Source organism: Marmota marmota, unplaced genomic scaffold (genome assembly GCF_001458135.2).
Source record: "Marmota marmota marmota unplaced genomic scaffold, marMar, whole genome shotgun sequence".
NCBI classification, from domain to species: Eukaryota; Metazoa; Chordata; class Mammalia; order Rodentia; family Sciuridae; genus Marmota; species Marmota marmota.
The window spans coordinates 8,322,202-8,344,257 of record NW_025999900.1 but is presented as its reverse complement, the minus strand read 5'-3'; the positions used below and the strand labels follow the sequence as shown (position 1 = coordinate 8,344,257).

At 38.4% G+C, this 22,056-nt stretch overlaps 1 protein-coding gene across 4 annotated transcripts in view; it reads right to left on the bottom strand.

Annotated features, from left to right (window-relative positions):
* Nucleotides 1-699: 699 nt before the first annotated feature.
* The window catches only part of Slc39a9 (solute carrier family 39 member 9), a 51,045-nt gene continuing 29,688 nt past the window's right edge, over nucleotides 700-22,056 (bottom strand). For 2 of the 4 annotated variants that reach the window (XM_015490556.2, XM_048798572.1), the window contains 5 exons: nucleotides 17,752-17,946; nucleotides 10,529-10,597; nucleotides 9,408-9,493; nucleotides 8,082-8,216; nucleotides 700-4,708 (listed from right to left, as the gene is read on the bottom strand). In XM_015490556.2, the coding sequence (XP_015346042.1) occupies nucleotides 4,478-4,708; nucleotides 8,082-8,216; nucleotides 9,408-9,493; nucleotides 10,529-10,597; nucleotides 17,752-17,946 (716 nt within the window). In that variant the 3' untranslated portion in view covers nucleotides 700-4,477. The remainder of the gene's footprint in view (nucleotides 4,709-8,081; nucleotides 8,217-9,407; nucleotides 9,494-10,528; nucleotides 10,598-17,751; nucleotides 17,947-22,056) is intronic. The other 2 variants (XM_048798574.1, XM_048798573.1) reach the window with 2 other exon arrangements.

Genomic DNA, 22,056 nt, shown 5'->3' with positions numbered 1-22,056 from the left:
CTAAGGATGGCTGGCTATTTTGGCTATGCAAACCCTTTCTTGCCGCCGCCCCTCCCCCCAACACACTTTCATCTCAGGACAGCAGTGTGAAAGGGGCATAATGCTGACTTCCTAAGAATTTCAAACTCCACTGCTCAAGGCAGAGGAGGGACAGAGCACTTCACCTGGTGACTCCTGTAGAGATGACAGGAATCGTAAACAGCATGTCTTCTTTGCTGGTTTTCCTCATGAGGAGAGGTTTTTGAGAAACATGGAACACTCTGGGCACAATCTCTGTAACTAGCACACCACACACATTTTGAGATGTGTATATATATTATATATATACACACACATATACCAGCACAAAATGCACCAGTAATAACTAATGAAATCTAATGACACACAAATAATACATTTCAGTGATACACTTCATGTGTTCTTGCTTCTCTTTTCTGGGAGTAGAGAGCTATCTTCATAAATCACATTTGCTAACAATGGCAGAAGGCAAAACACTGCATCAGTGAAGCTGTGCCTTTTGGAGCAGGTGGTATACTGCGTCTCTACCCACCTCCCACCTTGCCTGGAGGATGTGCATACAGCAGATAGATCTTTCCACTGTCCTTCATAGCTTTTCATTACTTTTTTGATGTTCAAATCAAGCCTGGCTGTCAAACAGAAACACTGTTGTCAGGTAAGTAATGAGCCACTCACATAAGGTATGCACTAATAAAAATTTAATATCATAAACAAACCAGAAAACAGCATTTTTTTTAAAACCATTCACAATTAAAATGGAAAGAGACAAAATTATAAGGCAGCCATCCATGGAATGATTTCATGTGTACAAAGGATCCAGAAAAAGGGATATTTAAAATCTCTGTTTAGGCCACCAAACCAGGGGAACTGCAGTGTTATCCCATGAGACTTCCAGCTTGCAGAAGATGCCACCAGACAAAAATCAAAGCCAATCTCCCTGTGTTAAGCAACTGTGTTAGGCTAAGCATATCTAGAGAATCCCTAAGTGGTTGGCTAGTCTTTTCCCACAAGTCACAAGTCTTCTTCAGAGCTCCTGAGGTGATTCTGAGATGTCTCAGGTACAAAGAGATTACATCATTGGTTTTAATTTCATAGCATCTCCAAGAGCACTCTTAGGGAGATGCGGACCATCCTGTACTGAACAAATTTTCTGATGCAAGGAAGGGTCCCTTGTAGAACAACTACCAAGGGCTCTCATCTTAATTTGCAGCAGTTTGAGATGGATGTGATTATTATTCTCAGTCTCCCAAAGGGCTCAGGGACCAAGAGGCAGGAGCGTTCTGCCACAGTGGGGGCTTGTGCTATTAACATACAGTTCCCATGTTCAGTACCTAGCTACCAAGTGTCAGGGGCTTAATAAACAATGCTGGTGGTCCTCCTAGTTCTATTGAAAAAGAGGAAAACCAGGCAGTGACACTTAGAAATAGGCTGGTTAAAAAAAAACAAAACAACACAATTACACTTTCTCCTTTCTACAAGAAATGACACCTCAAAACAGCCATTCCCTTTCTTTTCTCTAATGATTCAAAATACTACAACAGGCTAACTTGGCTGTTTTGAATTGGGGGGAAAAAAAAGTGAAGGGTGAGGAGAGAACACACAGCCTCTGTAGGTAGTACTGCTTCCAAATTCCTATGTTCCAGTGCAGAACCTCTGCCTTTAAAAAAAAGAATAATAATAATCTGACAACAGAATTCACAGGAAAACCGATTCAAACCTGGCACATCACTGCTTTGGTGATATTGGAATTGAGCAAGTAACTGGAGGCCAAGTGAGGGGGATTAGTGTTTTTCAACCTAATTTGCCACTTAAGAGAGCACGTGGAATCTGAAGAAAGTCTATCCCTACTAAGGAAAGGGACTCAAATTGTATTAAGATTGACTTTGGTTACGAGGAAGGATGGACTATGCTTTTCATCATCAATTGCATCTCTTTGGTTGCCAATAATTCCATTTGTAATCATGGCAGCAGCTTAAGTATCGCCAATGTTTTCAAATGTATTAAAGCATTAAGGCATCCACATCTAAGGAGGCAGTTTTAAACAGGAGGAAAAGGGGACTGAAATGTGGTGAAAAGTGAGCACTGAGATGGCCTCTCCTGGGACTCTGCCTACCACAGGAGCGAGCTCTTCCTCCAGTGAAGGAAGCCTCTGCAATGCTTCTTGGTTCTCTGCTGCCTGAAGATGCATTTGAGCCCTATAAATTCATATGGCTATTTTTGCCTGCTGCCCAGGAGAGAAATGAGTAGTTCCTGAGGCAGCAGCTTTAGGATCTGGGAAAGCTCACGGCTTCTGAGAGCTTGTTAATGTGGAGATCCAGAGGGGAAGGCAAATCTGGAAGTTCAATGGTTCAACCCTTGCCATAGTTCAAGGCCCTATCGAGCAAGATAGTCTAGCCAAACTTTTAAGTATGATGGCAAGGCACTGCGAAAGGCTTTGGCCAGCAGAACAAATTTCAGACCATTGCACACAATATGATAGGAATCATTTACATCCAAATCAGACACAGGAATCTACTATTTATTTGATCTCTAATTTTCTAGAGAAAATCACAGCAGCCATACTTTGGAAGGACCAGATGAGACCCTGGGCCTTTCCCAAGCCAGCTGCTATCATATCTCATTGGGAAAGTCCCCCAGCCCTTCCCTACTCTACCCGCTCCCAGATTTTAACACTGTATGCAATGGCTGCCAGCCACTACACAAAACCCTATCCTACATAGGCTACTTTCTTCACTGAAGCCAGCAGAGGGCTCACAAGTTTAATTCCATGGCTGCTGACTCAGTGACAAATCTAGGAAAGAAATTAAAAAAAAAAAAGAAAGAAAGAAAAAGAAAAAAGATCACAGGCATGCTGGCTTATGTGTCATATAAAACATTTTTACAAAATGATTAAACCCCCTGCCCTGAAGAAACTAGTCTTGGTTCCGTCTTAATGTAATATTTTGAAATGGTACAGAAAATCAAAATAAATTAATAATACAGTATTATACACTCATTTGACAAAACGGTTTATGCAGATTTTGGCAAATATGGAAAATAACCTTAGTTTGTTAAACACTTTCATCATTTCAGTTGTTTAAATTATCAGAATATTAGTGATTGTGTCAATTCACATGAGGAAGTGCTATTTTGAGGTTTAACAAAGCTGCATTTGACACAAAGGTAACATCTTTGAAGGGAATTAAAAATAGAGACAATATTATCTTCATCATCACAGTTCAAGAAGTGGTTGTCCTGATGAGAACTCATTTCACACAAGTATTAACATCGCCACCAGCAGTAAGCAGCAAACTGTGGGGAGGAGGGTCTGGAGGAAAAAGTTAGGAGAAAAGCACGGGAAAGATGAAGACACAAGACATGATTTCAATAAGCTTTAAACAGGCAGACACTTCCCACTCATGAGTCAGCTAGACTTTCTTCACGCTACAGGTGCTTATGTGAGCAGACATACCGCTCTCCACGCTGGACAAAGGCTTAGCCAGAGGGATTGCTGACCTGCTAAAAGAAATACTTAAAGAAAGAAAGAAAGGACAACACAGATTTTGGTAGTCTTACTTTTCAAAAGTTCACTACAAAGATGTCAACAATTATTCAAATTCACTTAAAATGTAGCATCTCTTAATTTCCAAAGATCCTTTGTGATCAGACTGTTCTTGAAGGACAGGCTATACCTGAACTTACTAGAACTTCACCTCTCTATAGGAATGTGCTGGAGACAGGTATTCTGCAAAAGAAACTTCAAAATGCTACAAAATACCAGTCACCCTTAAAAAGCTAGTCTCACCTCTGCAGCTCCACTGGATGGAATGGCAGGCTGTATTTAGAGGCACGTGCAAAGGAGGTGTTTAAGTCTCTCTAGAAGTACCTTCTCAAAGGATATCTCTTTCTAGGATAAGGTCAGCTTTCAATGTGTTTTGCCCTTACTTTCCTTACTCTAATCTCAAATTAACTACAATCACCTTTAGCATCTAAGACAGTGGGTGCTATGAGCTCCTATCAAGGCATGTGGCATAGATGCTAAAGCACCATTCGTACACGGTGAAAACCATGTGAAAAATCAAGGGGTAAAGTGGCAGAGCCTCTAACTAAGAGATTAAGCTTAATTACAGAACACTGTGTTCTCATATTTACTATTTCATTATGAGTATGAAGTTCTCCACTTTTCCTTAAAACTAAATTTCATCTTCCCTGAGAGTAGGGTTAAGAGAAACATCAAAACTCAATATGCCAAGGGCCCTTTAAAACACAACACAAGCCTATTACCTAGCCACAATGTGTTGTTCCTACTTAAAAGCTTTTCCATTACCCCAGGATGGAATCTCACCTCCCTCCGGACTCTAGGAACACAGGTGGAGATGGGCAAGGCGAGACAAGAGACTGAGGAAGTGAGTAGCTGTCATGTTCCCGCTGATCTCACTGGATGGCAAATGGCCGCTGACTGAGGCTGGAACCCGAATATTTAATGCTGGTGTCCTATTGATAGGATGAGTGGGATGATGCAACCCAGAACCAAGGCTGCCACCTCCAGGCGGCTGAGGCCTCTCCCTCCAGTGGCATCAGGCTTGTGGCTATGCCCCATTCCGCCCACCTCAGGGAGGACGTGTACTGTGGCAACATAAAGAAATGTCCCAGCAGAGAAAAGCATGGCCACTCCGGTGGCATTGACCTCTGAAAGGGCTTCTTTACTGCTCTGTGAATTAAAACAGAGAGGCAAAATTAAGTAAAATTCAGAGTCAGGAAAACGTCCCAATTAAAAAACATTCAAAATTCATGTCTGGTGCTCCTAGGACACTGGGGACATCTTGAGAGCAAAGTAACTCTATCTCATTTATAAGGAGCTTCCAAATAAGGATTTAGTAATAGTAAGATCAATGGTGTAAATAATAATAATAATAATTTTTTTTAGAGAGAGAGAGAATTTTTTAATATTTATTTTTTAGTTTTCGGTGGACACAACATCTTTATTTTATTTTTATGTGGTGCTGAGGATCGAACCCAGTGCTCCGCGCATGCAGGCAAGCACGCTACTGCTTGAGCCACATCCCCAGCCCAGTAAATAATTATTTAAAAAAATTTATTATAAATTCACAATTTGTTTTTTTTAAATATTTGTTTTTTTAGTTTTAGATGGACACAATATCTTTATTTTATATTTATGTGGTGCTGAGGATCAAACCCAGTGCCTCATGCATGAAGGCAAGTGTTCCACCACTGAGCCACAACCTCAGCCTGACAATTTATAATTATAAATATTTACAAGATACAAAGTAATGTTAGTATTTATGAGTACATTGTGGAAAACTTAAATCAAGCTGATTATCATATCCATTACCTCAAATACTTTAAAATTTTTTTTTAAATATATATTTTTTTAGTTGTAGATGGACACAATGCCTGTATTTTATTTATTTATTTTTATGTGGTGCTGAGACTTGAAGCCAGTGCCTCACATATGCTAGGCAAGCACTCTACCACTGAGCAACAATCTCAGCCCTCAAAAATACTTTTTTTGTAGTGAGAATACTTGAAATTTACTAGTGATTATGGAAGTATTCTATTATTAGCTAAATCCACTATGACTGCTTTTCAAAACAAACATCAAGTGCTGATTACCAGGTTTTGCCTGCATTATTCTTGAGACAGAACCAACAAGAAGTTAATGTAGATATTAAGTTTCAGACATTTGTTCATTTTATTAATATTTTTATTATTATTATTTGTTCATTCTACTAATATTTAACAAGTATTCTCTGTGTGTCAGGCTCTGGGCCAGGTGCTTGAGATAAAGTGGCCGTTAAGATGCAGGAGACACCTTCACCCAGCTTAGAATGGTCTCATTTACCTAACTTCATATAACTGATTTCAACCTTTTCTATAAAAAAGGACCTATAGGTTAAAAATGATTAATTAAAATTGTAAGAAAAGAACCTGCCACAGATTCAGCATTTAACTCCATCCCTTCAGAATTATCAGTACCTTCTTATAAAAAGTTCAGAGCTCATATTGATCGATGAAGTGATAGTCATATTTTAGAAGGAACCATGTAGCCAGACACATCACATGCCTATAATCCCATCAGTTCAGAAGGCTGAGGCATGAATATCACAAGTTCAAGGCCAGTTTGGGCACTTAGTTAGACCTTCCCTCAAAATAAAAAAGAAAAAGAACTGGGGATGTAGCTTAATAGTAGAGTGTCCATGGTCCAATTCCCAGTACCAACCAATAATAATAACAATAATAATTATAACAAATAAAATATAATTAAAGGAACTATGTATTGTTCATTGGCTAAAAAAATAAGGTTCTTCAGGTGAATGGAAAGAAGTTTAATAATGACTCATTTATTAGCAACTGAGGTCAACAAATCCTTAATGAATAGAAACTTAACCATTTTTTAACCATCTCATTTTTCATGTTCCTTTTAATACAGGTTTTAATATATTAAATACAGAATCAATGACCTTCAAAGAGGGCATGGAGAAAAGCAGTTTCCCTCAACAAGTCCTGGCCCAGTCTAGTTCTGAGACTTTCACCTGTAGCCTGCCAGTTGACTTTTGGGTGAAGCAGGGAGGGTTGTTGCTAAGAACTGTAGCCCAACTAGAAAGAATTATGAGGCACAGAAAGGTGCAGCTTGGAAATGGAAGGGTGTCCAGACTCTGAGCTGACAAATGGCATAGGTCACTGCAGGTCTGAACGAGAAAGGACTAGCTATTTACTATTGAGTGATCTGAGAGTGGGAGTAGAAGAATCGGAGTGTTTGCTGACTATAGCCATCTTGCTCACCCTCTGCTCTTTTAAGGGCTGCCACATGGCTTGTCACACAATGATATGACAGAAATTATTTCCATCCAAACCAGAAAGAGCAATCTACTGTTTGTTTGATCTCTGATTTTCAAAGAGAATCACAGCAGCCATACTTTGGAAGGACCAGATGAGACCCTGGGCCTCTCCAAAGCCAGCTGCTATCATATCTCATCGGGAGAGTCCCCCAGCCCTTCCCTACTCTACCCGCTCCCAGATTTTAACACTGTATGCAATGGCTGCCAGCCACTATACAAAACCCTATCCTACTTAGGCTACTTTCTTCACTGAAGCCAGCAGAGGACTCACAAGTTTAATTCCATGGCTGCTGACCCAGTGACAAATCTAGGAAAGAAGTAAAAAAGAAATTAAAAAAAAAAAAAAGGAAGAAAGAAAGAAAAAGAGATCACAGGCATGCTGGCTTATGTGTCATATAAAACATTTTTACAAAATGATTAAATCCCCTGCCCTGAAGAAACTAAACTAGTCTTGGTTCCATCTTAATGTAATGTGCCAACCTCAACATTCATTGAGGTACTTCAACATTCATTGTAGATGGTTATGACTTACTGTACATCTAAAAATAAAACAGGTATGGCTGGTTAAGTTATATTATTTATTTTTTTACCTTTATTTTTATTCGTTTTTATTTTTATGTGGTGCTGAGGATCGAACCCAGTGTCTCGCACATGCCCGGCAAGCACCCTATCGCTGAGCCACAACCTCAGCCCCAAGTTATATTATTTTTATTATATTATTTAGGTGAAGCAGGGAGGGTTGTTGTTAAGAACTGTAGCCCAAGTAGACAGAATTATGAGGCACAGAAAGGTGCAGCTTGGAAATGGAAGGGTGTCTAGACTCTAAGCTGACAAATGACATAGGTCACTGCAGGTCTGAATGAGAAAGGACTAGATATTTACTATTGAGTATCTGAGAGCAGGAGTAGAAGAATCTTGAGTGTTTGCTGACTATAGCCATCTTGCTATGGCCATAGTCTTGAAGTTCTTTCATATATCTGTGCAAATATTCTTAGAACTTACAAAAGAAGTCTTCAAAGTGAACCAATAAGGAAATGTTAAACTTAAAAAGAGGACTGACTTGGAATTAAGACACTTTACCTTATATGGTAAATAAGGTAATTTTTATCTTTAGTTGGAGAAGGTAATTATTTGAAAATTTTGACATAAGAGACCATAAGTTTCTAGTAGATCATAAGGGAACCAGACACTTGTCTAGAAAAATCTAGGAATGGTCAAACTTACCTTGCTTAGGCCTAAGTATGTCACCATGGACATAACTGGGGCTGCCAGTGCAAAGACCAGCAAGTGCTTTCTGATTCGATTCCGTTCCAGACCAGCATGCATTAAGAAGGAAACCAGTCCAAAAGCTGCTGGTGCCTAGAAATGAAAAATTATCCCTTATTATTATTCTGGAAATGTGGATTGCTTCTCCATCAAAAAGTACATGCCAGCTGGGCACAGTGGCACATGCCTATAACCCCAGCTACTCAGGAGGCTGAGGCAGGAGGATTGCAAGTTCAAGACCAACTTTAGCAATTTAGTGAGGCTCTAAGCAATTTAGTGATATCCTGTTTCAACATAAAAAATAAAAAAGCTGTGAAACACACACACACACACACACACACAGCAAAAAAAAAAAGCACAGAGGAGTGAGATGGTGGTTCAAGCCTGTAATCCCAGTCTCTCAGGACTCTGAGGCAGGAGGATTGCAATTTCAAGACCAGTCTCAGCAACTTAATCAGACCCTTAACAGTTTAGAGACGATCCATGTCTCAAAAATAAAAGGGCTAGGGATGAAGCTCAGGGATAAAGCTCAGTATATAAGGTTCAATCCTTGGTATATTAAAAAAAAAAAAGTACATTGCCATCGTCTAGGAAGTCTCTTACCAAAAGCCTGGGCAGAGTACCTGAGCTCTGCCCTTTAGGAATTAACATTCTAAGCTAAGAAAAGATCCTACAAAAAAAAAAAAAAAAAAAAAAAAACGAACAAAATTCTATGAAATATGGGCTGGGGTTGTGGTTCAGTGGTAGAGTGCTTGACTAGCATATGTGAGGCACTGGGTTCGATTCTCAGAACCACATATAAACAAATGAATAAAAATAAAGGTCTGGGGCTGGGCCTGTGGCTCAGTGGTAGCACACTTGCCTATCATGTGTGAGGCACTGGGTTTGATTATCAGCACTGCATATAAATAAATTAAATAAAGGTCTATCAGCAACTAAAAAAAAAATTAAAGGTCCATTAACTAAAAATATATATTAAAAAATTTAAAAAATTCTATGAAATATAGAGATCTATAGAGAATTTAATAGTTTGTGTATATGGTCACAAAAACATAAAACCCTATAAGTAAGACTTTTTAAAAAATGGTAGCCAAAAAAATAGGTTTAAATAGATTTATTCAATTCTCCAAAATGAAACTCGCTCAAAAAATATTTAGTTAGGAAACTAAAAAAGAATTTTGAAGTTAGGAAACTAAATAAAAAACATTTCCCCACTTCAACGAAACATTAAAGACCAAGAGAAATTTTAACTATGCATATATTCAAAATCAAATCTTGGCTTACCTTATGTAGCATTATTGCCACAAACACAATTAACTGGACACTAGTCTGTGAAGTAGAAGCTGCTGCTCCCAAAGCAACACCATCAGCTAAATTTGGAAACAATGAAACATAAAATGCTATAAAAAACATCAATAACAGCTAGAGGCTGAGTGTGTGGTCTTTAGTTATAAAGCTGGATTTGACTCTAGGAAGATTACTTAACCTAACCTTTCTTTAACCTTCTCATCTTTAAAAATGGGTTTAATAAAGCATGTATTTCTCGGGATTTTCACAAAATTAAATGAGTGAATATATGTACAAAGCTTAACTTTGGGTCCAGAGTACTCAAGTATCTGTTAACTGCAATAACAAAAATGCAAGAAGAATTTCAAAGGATGCATCTCTTCATCTTATAGATAAAGACCTTCAAACTTGACCTAGATGATTTAAACATGGGTATATTGGCTAGTGGATGAATTTTATTAGAAAAGTATGTCATACCAGAAACACCTAGATATTTTCACATTCCTGTATTTGTTGTTGACAGAATCCTACCACTAGGGCTAGGTTTGGGTTATGGTTCTGAAGTGTGCCCAGTAGCAATGCTGTGACTTCTGCATGCCACCTACCACCTCTGCCTACACTGGTACTTTGGATATACACTGGGCAGCAGGGTTACTCAGTACTTTAGTGTCAAGGCTCTTTTCCAGAAAAGATCCTAAGGCAGAGGTCAGCAAACTTCATAAAGGGCCAGAGAATAAATGTCTTAGGCTTTGCCAGTCATTTGGTTTCTTGTAACTACTCAACCCTGTTAGCGCTGTGCAAAAATTGCCACAGAAAATACATAAACATGAAGGCATGGCTGTGTTCTAATACAACTTTATTACTTTGAATTATATAATTTTCATATGCCATGAAATACTCTTTCCTTTTTAACCATTAAAAAAACATTTGAGAAATCATTCTTAGCTTGCAAAACCAACACAGGACAGACCAGGGCTCATACTTGTGCTGGAGGACTTCATTAAGCAACCCCATCCCTGAAGGCCAGCCCAAGAGCACTGAGTACAGATGGGCCCAGTAAACACTAAGGCTTCCCCTGAAACAGGAAGGAGAGAGGTCCCGCTGCAGTCCAACCCTACCTGCAGCATGGACGACCAGACCAAGTGTGGTGGTGATTTTGGAACTGCTAGGCCTTCCTGTTTCTGGATCTGTAGTGAAAATGAGAAGGACAACATTAAATAATGAGAGACAGAAACTACCCAAACACTAGTCTGGGGGTGGATGAATTTTTTTGAAAGCTTTTGAAGTCATAAGTTATAATCCTTACAACTGTCTTCTTTCTTCCTGCTTCAAACACCTGGAGGTTTCCCCCAACTGCCCAAACTTCTTCACACTCCTTTAAACCTCCACAACTCCATGGAAAGCGCTCTGTGACCTCTGATGGCTTCTTTCCACAACCATCTAACTGTCATTGTTTGCCACTTCATCTTCCCAGGCCTTCTACAACTTTATCTTCACTATTACATTGTCACATTTGCTCTATTTTATCACCACCACCCTAACCTAAATTTTCATCAACTCAAACCTACATATGCAATAGGCTCCCACTGGTTTTCCCTTCCTTTCATTTCCCCCTCATCAAATTTATCTCAAACATTTTATTTCAGAATCATCTTTTGAAAAATATTATGTTGTGTCCATTAATTATTTAAGAACATGCTGGGTTTTAACTTTTATAGCAAAGGTGAAATTGTTTATTTTTTATAGTGTTTTATTTATTGAAATTGTTTGTTTTATAGAGAGCTTTTAAAAATAAATATAGGGGCCAGGGGTAGAGCCTAGTGGTAGAACAGATGCCTGAGTTTGGTCTGCAGCACCACAGAACTAGAATGTCTCTCCTCCACTTCTTCACTTCATAGGTTTCTAGTACTTTTAGGCTTTTCTCAGTCACTCTCTCCTCAGCCAAAACTCTAAACTCCTGCTGAAGAGTTTCCACCCATGTCCCCGCCACACCCCACATGTCAATAGTTGGGTAAAACTTGAAAAAAAAAAATCTTATACCACCCATATTTCCCATGGGTTTCAGTAGGGGTTTTTGTTGTTATTTCTGTAGTATTGGGAATTGAAAGCAGAGCCTCCCACACTAGGTATTCTCACTTAAAAAAAAAAAAAAATGAGGCAGGGTCTCACCAAGTTGCTAACGCTATCCTTGATTTTGTGATTCTCTTACCCTAGCCTCCTGAGTCATTGGGATTACAGGCACGCACCACCTCACCTGGCAAAACTATCTTGACTTTTAGAACCAACTTTGTTATTTCCCAAACTTGTTCTTTGGATCATGAATTCATATATAAAGTGTCAGAAAGAACAAAAAAAAATTGTGAAGAAAACAAGAATATTTCCCTTCAGAAAGATCAGCTAAATGTGAAAATATTAAACTGTTCCCTACCTATCCTTAGGTTGGGTAGCTTCACTGCAGTGGCTCAGGAAGGGTCAGCCTCCCTCATTCCAAATCAACCCCATCACAGAACACCTGTTGCCAAGTAGCAAGCCAGAGGTTTGGACTGGATGCCCCATAAAAGACGACTCTGAAAGCATTCCAACCTCTGAACTCTGTGAAAGAAAATATTATTTTTGCTGTGCTGGGGGCTGGAATCAGGGCTTTTCACGTGTTAGTGAGTACTCTACCACTGAGCTACATCCCTAGTCCCCCAATTTCTCTCGAGACAAGGTCTTACTATATTGCCTAGGCTGGTCTCAAACTCCTGCACTCAAATGGTCCTCCTGCCTCTGCCTCCCAAATGGCTGGAACTACAGGTGTGTGTCACCATGTCCAGCTAAAAAAAAAAAAATCTTAATTTGAATGTGACAAAATGAGTGCTTTGGGGCTGCTACATATCCATATTCTGCAAAACAGCTCAAGGACAGAAAAGGCAAATTATTGACATCTCCATGCTAAAGGGTGCACGGCACAGCACAGTCATACCCAGGTGTAACTGCTTCCCGTGGCATGCTTCCTCCCTGTCTCCTGGGTTAAGCACAAGGATGCCAAGCTCTCTCACAGTTATTAGCACTCTCACCCTTTCTTTAATAATTTAAAACAAAGACACTGATCTGGCTTAATTCTTCCTTTTGCATCTAGGTAAGACTATTCTTTCCCTATTCAAGTTTTCTTTGTTCTACTTTGGTTTCAAAAACTACAAACACATTGAAATTAAAATATGAAATGTCATTAATAAAAAATAATGTGGGGTCCAAAAACCACAGTATGAGATAGTCAACAGAGTGGCTTATATAACACCCCACCTCATCCTTCCCAGCAGCATGTTTAGGGAGTCACTGCAAGGCTGCTCCAGATTTACATGGTCATTACGGTCTAACAGTCACATGTGAAAAAGCCACCTAAACCCACACCAAGATGGGCTGTCCACTCCAAGGAAGCCCAGATATCTTTTGCAATCAAGTTTCTGTGCAAGACAGACTCAGCCCCTGGGAGGATGGTGTGCTGGGGAAATGATTCCCCTGAGAAGCTAGGTGAAGTTAGGAGACTAATATTGAAAACTGTGCTGGATATCTTCAAGAATCTGTTCTAGTTCCTCATCTTCAAATTGCCCCACCAGGCTTGGGATAAGAGCCTTGGAATCCTCAGCAGTCTCTGGACAAAAGTTGGCCAAACAAACCAACTCACACTTACACAGCTTTTTCTGGAACAGCAAGCTACAGACACTGGCATTGGTCTTTCTGTTTTTGAAATTACTGAGACAGGAAGTGTAATTTAAAGTTTTCATGAAGACTCCTCAGAGTACCTACTCACCCTCTGCACTCTCGTTCTTTTTTTTTTTTTTTAATTTATTTGTAATTGTAGATGGAGAGAATGCCTTTATTTTATTTGTTTATTTTTATGTGGTGCTGAGGATCGAATCCAGTGCCTCAAGCATGCTTAGGCAAGCGCTCTGCCATTGAGCTACAGCCCCAGCCTTCATTCTGTTGCTTTTGATGCTCCAGAAGCAAATGAATTTAGACCAGTCTTGGCTGTTCTGAACTCTTTGGGACAGATCAGCTCTGAGGTGTCTTCTATGTGGCCCGCCCAAGGATCACTGCAACTGTCACCATCACTGTGCCACATACTCTAAGAATCTGTTTTTCAAAAGCTGTTTGAAGTGCTCTATTAGGTAGGCTCTTAAGCCATTTACCAACCAATGCCACCATATTTCTCACTCCAGACCAGTTAAACCAATGTCTTTAACACCCTCTAACAAAACATTCTCACTCATTCTCCTTCCCCAAATCTCCTCACCCCCCACCCTTTTTTTTTGGCACAAGGGACTGAACTCAGGGGTGCTTCATCACTGAACTACATCCCCGGCTCTTTTTTATATTTTATTTAGATACAGGGCCTCACTGGGTTGCTGAGGCCCTTGCTAAGTTGCTGAGGCTGGCTTTGAACTTGTGATCCTCCTCCAGCCTCAGTCTCCTGAGCTGCTGGGATTACAGGCATGTGCCACCGCACCCAGCCTCACCCTTAATTCTGGACATATACTCTTGTCAACCCAAAACATAGACACATTCCAAGTCTAATTCTAAGACCACCTCCTTCAAGAAAGGACAAAAGATTAGTTACAACTCAAAGCAACGTTCCTCTGGCTCCAACCTAAGGTTCTACGCAGCCCAGATCCACATGTGACTTCAGAGGTTTTTCTGTATCCCCACTCAGACACCCAAGACCACTTTCACTTAAATATGTCTTTACATCCCCAGATTGACTGTAACTAATAAAGAACATATTTTCTACTTCTTTCTCTTTTTAACATGTCTCACAGAATGTGGCACAGCACTGGGTACACAAAAGTTGCAAGTATTTATCTGTATCACAGAGGCCACATTTGCCTTACACTCCTAGGCTTATAAATTTTAAACTGAAACTGTCAAGAAATATAAGAAAAACACCACAGTGGCCATTGTGGGCAAATACGTAATATAGTCAGAGTCGGACATCATCCAATAGTGGGTACTTTTCATTTGCTATTTGAAATAAAGTACATGAATAAAACCATTTTAAACTAAATCAACTTTTTAAGACAATATTTTATTTTTAATTTATTATTATTATCTTTATTTTGGGGATTGAATCCAATAGTGCCTTACCACTGAGTCATGTCTCTAGCCTTTTTTTTTTTTTTTTTTTTTTNTTTTGACTTGTTTACAGACTCTAACACTTTATTACTTTTGTGTTTGCTCATATACACAAATCTTTTCTGTACCATTTAAGAGAAAGTTGCATATACCATAACCCTCTATCCCCAGATACTTCAAAGTGTATTTTGAGAGAGGAAGGATATTATCTTATACAACCTTAGCAAGTTTAACATTGATACTTTTTAGAAAGTCTCTTGCATATTCTAATTTTGTCAGTTGCCCAATGATGTCCTTCAGGACATTCTTCCTTTCCAGGAAGGATCCTGTCTAGAATTACATATTGCATTTATGTGATACTGACATTTCTGGAACATACATTTCAAGAAAATACATTACTCTTCTTGTACTTTAAAAAAAAATTTTTTTTAGGTGTTGAAGAACCTCTATTTTATTCATTTATTTATATGTGGTGCTGACAATTAACCCAGGGCCTCACACATGCTAGGCAAGTACTCTACCACTGAGCCACAACCCCAGCCCTAATACCTTTCTTGTATGTAACAGAATAACCCTTCTTTTAGATTTGTCTGATGTGTTCTTTTTTTAAAAAAATATTTTTATTTGTAGATGGACACAATATCTTTATTTTTATGTGGTGCTGAGGATTGAACCCAGTGCCTCACACCTGCAAAGCACGTGCTCTACCATTGAGCCATAACCCCAGCCCCCTGATGTGTTCTTTGAATCTATATTCTTAGATAGAATACTACATAGGTGAGGCTTCTCAGGGTATTAGTCTAAAGCAGGATGTACACCTGCTGTGCACTTGTAGTGTTAATTTTGGATTGTAGATCAGACACTGTTGGTATTATCTCATGTACACTCTGGATTTTGTTATATTCCTCTAAAGAATTTTTGTTTCATTTTAAGTAACCTGATTTGGCTCAAACTGCAAATACTGTCTTTTGAGCAGCTGTTCAAATAACAGTTTAGTTCTTTGATCTTTAGCTCAGCTGCTGGGAGTCTGCCCATGTAAGAATGGTTCAGTGGTCAGCCAGAAACTTGAACAGTTTATATATACAGAATTTGAGGATGAATTTCTTTGGTTCTCACCTTTCTAGTATTCTCTCTTTTTTTTCCAGTGCTTGTGGTTGTCTTGAATTCTGTCCTCTAGTTCTGTAGGCCAGAATGATTGAGTTTTCTATTAGAATTTTAGCTGCCTCACAGGATGCTCACTGTTAAAAGTAGTAAAAATAGTAAACTTATTCTAAGTGTTGACTCTATTTTCCTCCAAAATGTACCTGCTTTAGGATATTCACTAATGTTTTTTTTATTATTTATTTTTTGGTACTAGGGATTGAATCCAGGGATACTTTATCACTGAGCTATAACCTAGTCTTTTTTATTTTAAATTTTAAGACAGGGTCTTGCTAAATTGCTGATATTGTCCTTGAACTTATGATCCTCCTGCCTCAGCCTCCATGCCTGGCTCCAAAGTGCTTAAGGCTGTGATTTTATGAATTTTATCTAGAGTTTATACTTTATGGTTATTTATAAGGAAGCAGGTCTGATAGCTTACTCAGCTACACCAAAAAGGAGAATGCTGGTGATACTATTTTGATTATCTGGTCAAAGTATTGTTTGATTTCTTCACTTAGTTACTACTTTCCCCTTGTAACTAATAAGCAAATCAAAATTCACCTCCTAGATTTAACATTCATTGATGATTCTTACTTGAGTCAACTTTTACAATGAAGGTTACAAAAATGATAGTTTTTCCAATTCTAGCACCTTTTCCAAATTTACCAATTGGCATTCAGCAATCTACTGCAAGCTAGTACACTCTCTTCTCCTTTGATCTATTATGCGGATGGGGCTCACAGATTCCTATTTTTTTTTTTTGACGGCTTATATTTCATTATTGTTCTTTATTTTAGTGGTCAAATTATTATGCATCAGAATCCCCCCCACCTTTTTTTGTGGTGCTAAGGATTGAACCCAGGGCCTTATGCATGCAAGGCAGGCACTCTACCAACTGAACTATATCCCCAGCCCTCTCTTTTTATTTAATATAAACCATATCAAAGATGCTGATTTAGTCAAAGATGAATTCATTGATCTTAACAAAAAAAAGTTACTACGGGTGGAATTAAATTTACAAAATTTTTGCAAATTCTAGTTGTCCTTAAGAGAAGTTTATCTTTCCTTGTAAAGAATGTATTTAAGTACATTTGTAAGAAAATACTTTGTAAACCAGGATTTTCTATATTAGCAACCACTAAAATGAAAACACAAAATCAACTGGATGTTCAACTTGACAAACACACTGCCTTGATAACGATCACCTCACCATTTAATGTTCTTAATCCAGCTATTGCTTATTATAGCTATTAGCTATCATACTAATGTCCAAAAAAAACCCAAAATTAAACTGATGGACATGGTGACGCACAATTGTAAATTCAGCTACTCAGGAGGCCGAGGCAGGAAGATTGAAAATTTGAGGGCAGCCTGGGCAACTTAGTGAGACCCTATTTCAAAATAAAATAGAAAAAGGGATGGGATGGCTCAGTGGCAGAGTACCTGGGTTCAATCCTCAGTACCACAAAAAATAAAAATAAAAAAATTTTTAAAAATTAAACTTGCTTAGTCAGGATTTCAATGTATAATCTCATTATTTAGTGCACTGAGAAAGAAGATACACAACTCTATATTATGAATTTGTTCCAAAGGTTTAGTAACTATTTTCCAACATAACTGATTTTCTCTCTAGTCTTAAGTACTACGCTTTTTGCATTTAAAAACAATATTACAGACCTGGGGATGTGGCTCAGTGGTAAAGCGCTTGCCTAGCACGTGCGAGGCCCTGGGTTCAAGCCTCAACACCACATAAAAATAAATAAAATAAAGGTATTGTGTCCGACTACAACTAAAAAATAAATATTAAAAAAAAACCCCAATATTCCAATAAAAGGTCCATCGGCTTTAAACTGTTTAAGGGGTCCCAGCATAAAATAGGTTAAGAACCTCTGTCCTAGACTCTCAACCGAAAGCCATACTACAACTCACTAGCTCCCCCAACTGAATAAAAAATGTTCCCTGGCACCAGAGGCAGTTGGTTTTAGTACTTAAGTAAGACCAATAACTCTGATTGAATATTCAATTGTTAGTAAGCTTTCAAACTGCAAATTTATCATACTGTCCAGGAAGCCCTGGAGCCACTCACCTTCACTAGCATGAACATGGGAGTTGCCAATCTGGTCCACCAGCAGCATAAAAACGAAGCCCAGTACAAGGGACACACCGATGTAGGCGTGCAGCTGCGTGTGGTTGTGGCTGTGCTCATGTTCATGCACAGCTGACATTTCGGCTTTGTCTGATGCAATCACATTCTGTGTTTCACTGGCTTGGTGGTGTTTCCCTAGAGCAAAATAAACCATGATGAGGATACGTTTTTCCCTTAAAAACATTTTCATGTAGAAGCTTCCTTCTTTGGTATTTCTGTCACAGGAGTAGGGAGCTTAAGCTCCATTCCTCGATTCTAGTGTTCCAATGAAAGAAACTTGAAAGTCAGACATGAAAAGCAAAGCAACAAAACTTTATTGTAAGTGAAAGTAAAGTAAGGCTCAAGCAAAAAGAGCTCTGAAGAGGGACAGTGGGTAGTCTCTGAGAGGATAATGACAAAGAGTGCTGTTTTCAAATTTATTGCTGTTCAAAGTTTGCCTAGAGTACTGGGGTCCAACTGCTGCCCTCTTCACCAATCAGATGTTTAATTTCTCCTTCGTGTTGAGCAGTAGTTTTTGACCCTAGTTGGTTCTCTCTGGAACAGTCATGGTGGTCATCCTATTCAGGGGGGCTTCATCTACAAGTTAAACCTATGTTAATGTGGGTACTGGAGTCAGTGGCCAGAAAGAACTTACCTTAGTGCACCTGCACTACCAAAAAAATTTCTCTTCTGAAATTGAGAAACCTCTGGCCATAAATCCTGACTCTACAATGACCTCTGAGATTCTATCAAGAGTTAATCCAATTAATTGATCTTGCTTTCCTGATATATTTCTTAATTGACTCCCTTTGTCTCTACCTATTTATTCTAGAGAGTTGGTACACCTGCTGTTGCTCTAGAAGTTACTTAACTATTCATTAAAGCCAATTTCAAAGAAACCCTGTGACCCTGCTATGTTACTGGTTTACATTTCACTGCCCATTGCCAACTACTACCTAATGTTCCCCCCCTCAAGAAGTGGACATCCTAAATAATTTCAAACTCTACATACTTCACTGTAAAGCTATTCACTTTCTACATTGTAATCCAGCCAATCATAAACTCCCTCAACTTAAGTTAATGATGAAAACATTCTGCTTTTGACATGCAGACCTTCTGACTGCCTATCATGCTCAAAACCTGGGAAGTGGAAGCAAATCACCATGCAAGAAAGCAGTTGTATTCCCAAAGGGACATCATCTGCAAATCTTTCTTTTTGTCTCTGATATTCATGTCAATCTCCTTAGGAACTACATGAAGTTTTATTCTGATTAATCTAGGTGAATGAAGAGCAGGAACAATGAAAGTAACTACAGATTCATCTAGTTTTACACCTAGGGTAATATAAAAATTATAAACAAAGAACAAATTAAATATAAAATTTTTAGCTGTAAAAAATATTGGTGGACAATCATTAACAAGAAACCAAAAGGATGGAGCAGTTGAAGAAGCACATCCTTCAGTCTACATTCAGTTCTAGAAATATCAAGGTTATTGGGACACTGAATTATAGTAAATGACACTGGCCACTCCTAATTTATATCCACATATTTGATACTATGTGATGATACATTTTGATATTTACATTGACATTTTGCTACTCCTAATTTATAGTCACATATTTGACACCTTTAAAACATAAATTTTGGGCTGGGATTGTAGCTCAGTGGTTGAGCGCTTGCCTAGCATGTGTGAGACACTAGGTTCAATCCTTGGCACCACATAAAGCGAATAAATAAAATAAAGGTATAAAAAATGTTATATGTGTTTGAAAAAAAATTTTTAAACATGTTTATATACACGATCATGTCATTTGCAAACAGCTTTACTCTTTTCAATCTTTATGCCTATAAAAAGGCCTTATTGAATGCTAGAATCTGCGGGATCCTGAGATAATTCAATAGATGTGGTTGAGAAGAGACAACCCTACTTTGTTCCTAATGTTATTTGAACATATTTTTTCTCAGCTGTAGAAATTTTTTCTTCTTCCCTAGTTTGCTGAAAAGTTTTTTCACCATAGAGATTTAATTTTGCTAAATGCTTTTCGCAACTGTTAAGGATAATCAAATGGTTTTTCTATTGTACTTGATTTAACAAATTGAATTGACTTTTGTATACTAATCCGACCCTTGCTTTACCTTCCTGGGATAAACACTATCAGGTCCAAATGTATATCCCTTCATATACTGCTGAACTCCACTTATTAATATTTGGTAAAGAAGGGCTGTTGTATGTAATATCTTTGAGTTATACTGGCACCTTAAAATGACATGGATTGTACTTCCCAAGAGATAGAAAAGCTCCTCTAGACAATAAGTTTCCATTTCATTGATTCATAATGTTAGCTAATAAAGTCTTAAAACTATTAGGTTGGGGCTGGGGATGTGGCTCAAGTGGTAGCGCGCTCGCCTGGCATGTGTGCGGCCCGGGTTCAATCCTCAGCACCATATACAAACAAAGATATTGGGTCCGCCGAAAAACTAAAAAATAAATATTAAAAAAATTCTCTCTCTCTCTCTTAAAAAAAAAAAACTATTAGGTGGTATTTGAAATTGCTGAAATAAGATTTATGACAATGTTTTTTAAACTTTTTTTTTTGGGTACTGGGGATTGAAAGCTGGGGCACTTAACCACTGAGCTACATACCCAGCCCTTTTTATTTTAAGACAGGGTCCCACTAAGTTGTTTAGGGCCTTGCTAAGTTACTGAGGCTGACCTTGAACTTGTGATCCTCCTGCTTCAACCTCCTGAGTTGCTGGGGTTATAGAAGAGTGCCACCATGCCCAATTTTTTTTTTTTTTTAACTTTTAAGACTCAATATAAAAATAAAATTTATATCATAATCTAGTGAACATATAAGTACATAAAAAAAACCAAGTCAAAAGTTTCACAAAATACTCAACTTACAATACACCATTATATTTTCTTTCTTTCTCTGTCTCTTTTTGTATTCAATTTTGAATCCCAGGGGTACTTTACTGAGTTACATCCCTATCTCTTTATTTTTTTTTAAAATTTGAGACGGAATCTCACTAAACTGCTGAGCCTGGACTGAATTTGTGATCTTCCTATCTCAGCCTCCCATGTCAATGAAATTACAAGCTTGCACCACAGTGCCCAGCTCCTTGGTCTCTTTTTAAATGCTAGTCATAAGTTCAACTCACTAAATTGATGTCAAGATCACCAAATTGCTACCTTCAGTGTGAAAGCACTATTGTAGGTAAAGAGAGAATGTCAGAATGAAACACTGAAATTAAGGGTCCCTTTGAAATTAAAATTAAAAACTATTTTTCTGAATCCTATACTACTGCCCACTGAGGAAGGAAACCAAGAAAATTAAGATGGACATATTCTCTGGCTAGCTAGCTCTAGATATGTATATCACCCGGCCTTTGCTTCTATCAATTGTAACCACTTTTTTTTTTTTTTTTTAATATTTATTGTTTAGTTTTTGGCGGACACAACATCTTTGTTTGTATGTGGTGCTGAGGATCGAACCCGGGCCGCACGCATGCTAGGCGAGCGCGCTACCGCTTGAGCCACATCCCCAGCCCATGTAACCACTTTTTTAATACTTATTTTTTAGTTATAGATGAACATAATATCCTTATTTTATTTTTATGTGGTGCTGAGGATCGAACCCAGTGCCTCACGCATGGTAGGCAAGTGCTCTACCTCTGAGCCACAACCCCAGACCCTCAATTGTAACCACTTCTATGGGACTGGGTGATAAACAATCTAGCTGCTTCTCCCCAGTTTGATCAAAATATACAAAATTCATCTTTCCTTTTCTACTGTTTGCCTATTTCTTGTGCAAGCAGGTGGCTGAATCCTGCCAGTCAGAATCCTTGGCTAGGCTGCCAATAACAAGAGGAAGAAATGGATGATTTTGGATTAAGAAAATAGAAGCCTACACTGCAGCAGCCACCAAAGCTAGCTGAATGTGAGAAGGTCCTTAAAGAAAAAGGTGAACAGGTAGTCTGTACCCACCTTGTCTTTCACCCAAGCAAATTATTATCAGAATAGGATTTTAAGTCAAACAGCTGACTGGAAGCTGAGAGATGAAAAATGACTAAGAAAGAATAACAATCTAAGAGTCTTGAATCAGTGATGGTGAACAATTAAAATGTAGCTTCATGGTAATATAAGTATGTTTAGTTTGTGAAAAATCATTCAGTTATATATTGTCAATAAATATACTCTCCTATGTGTATGGTATATACTTTTCTTGGTTGTTTTTGTTTTGTTTGGGGGGGGGGGGGTTTT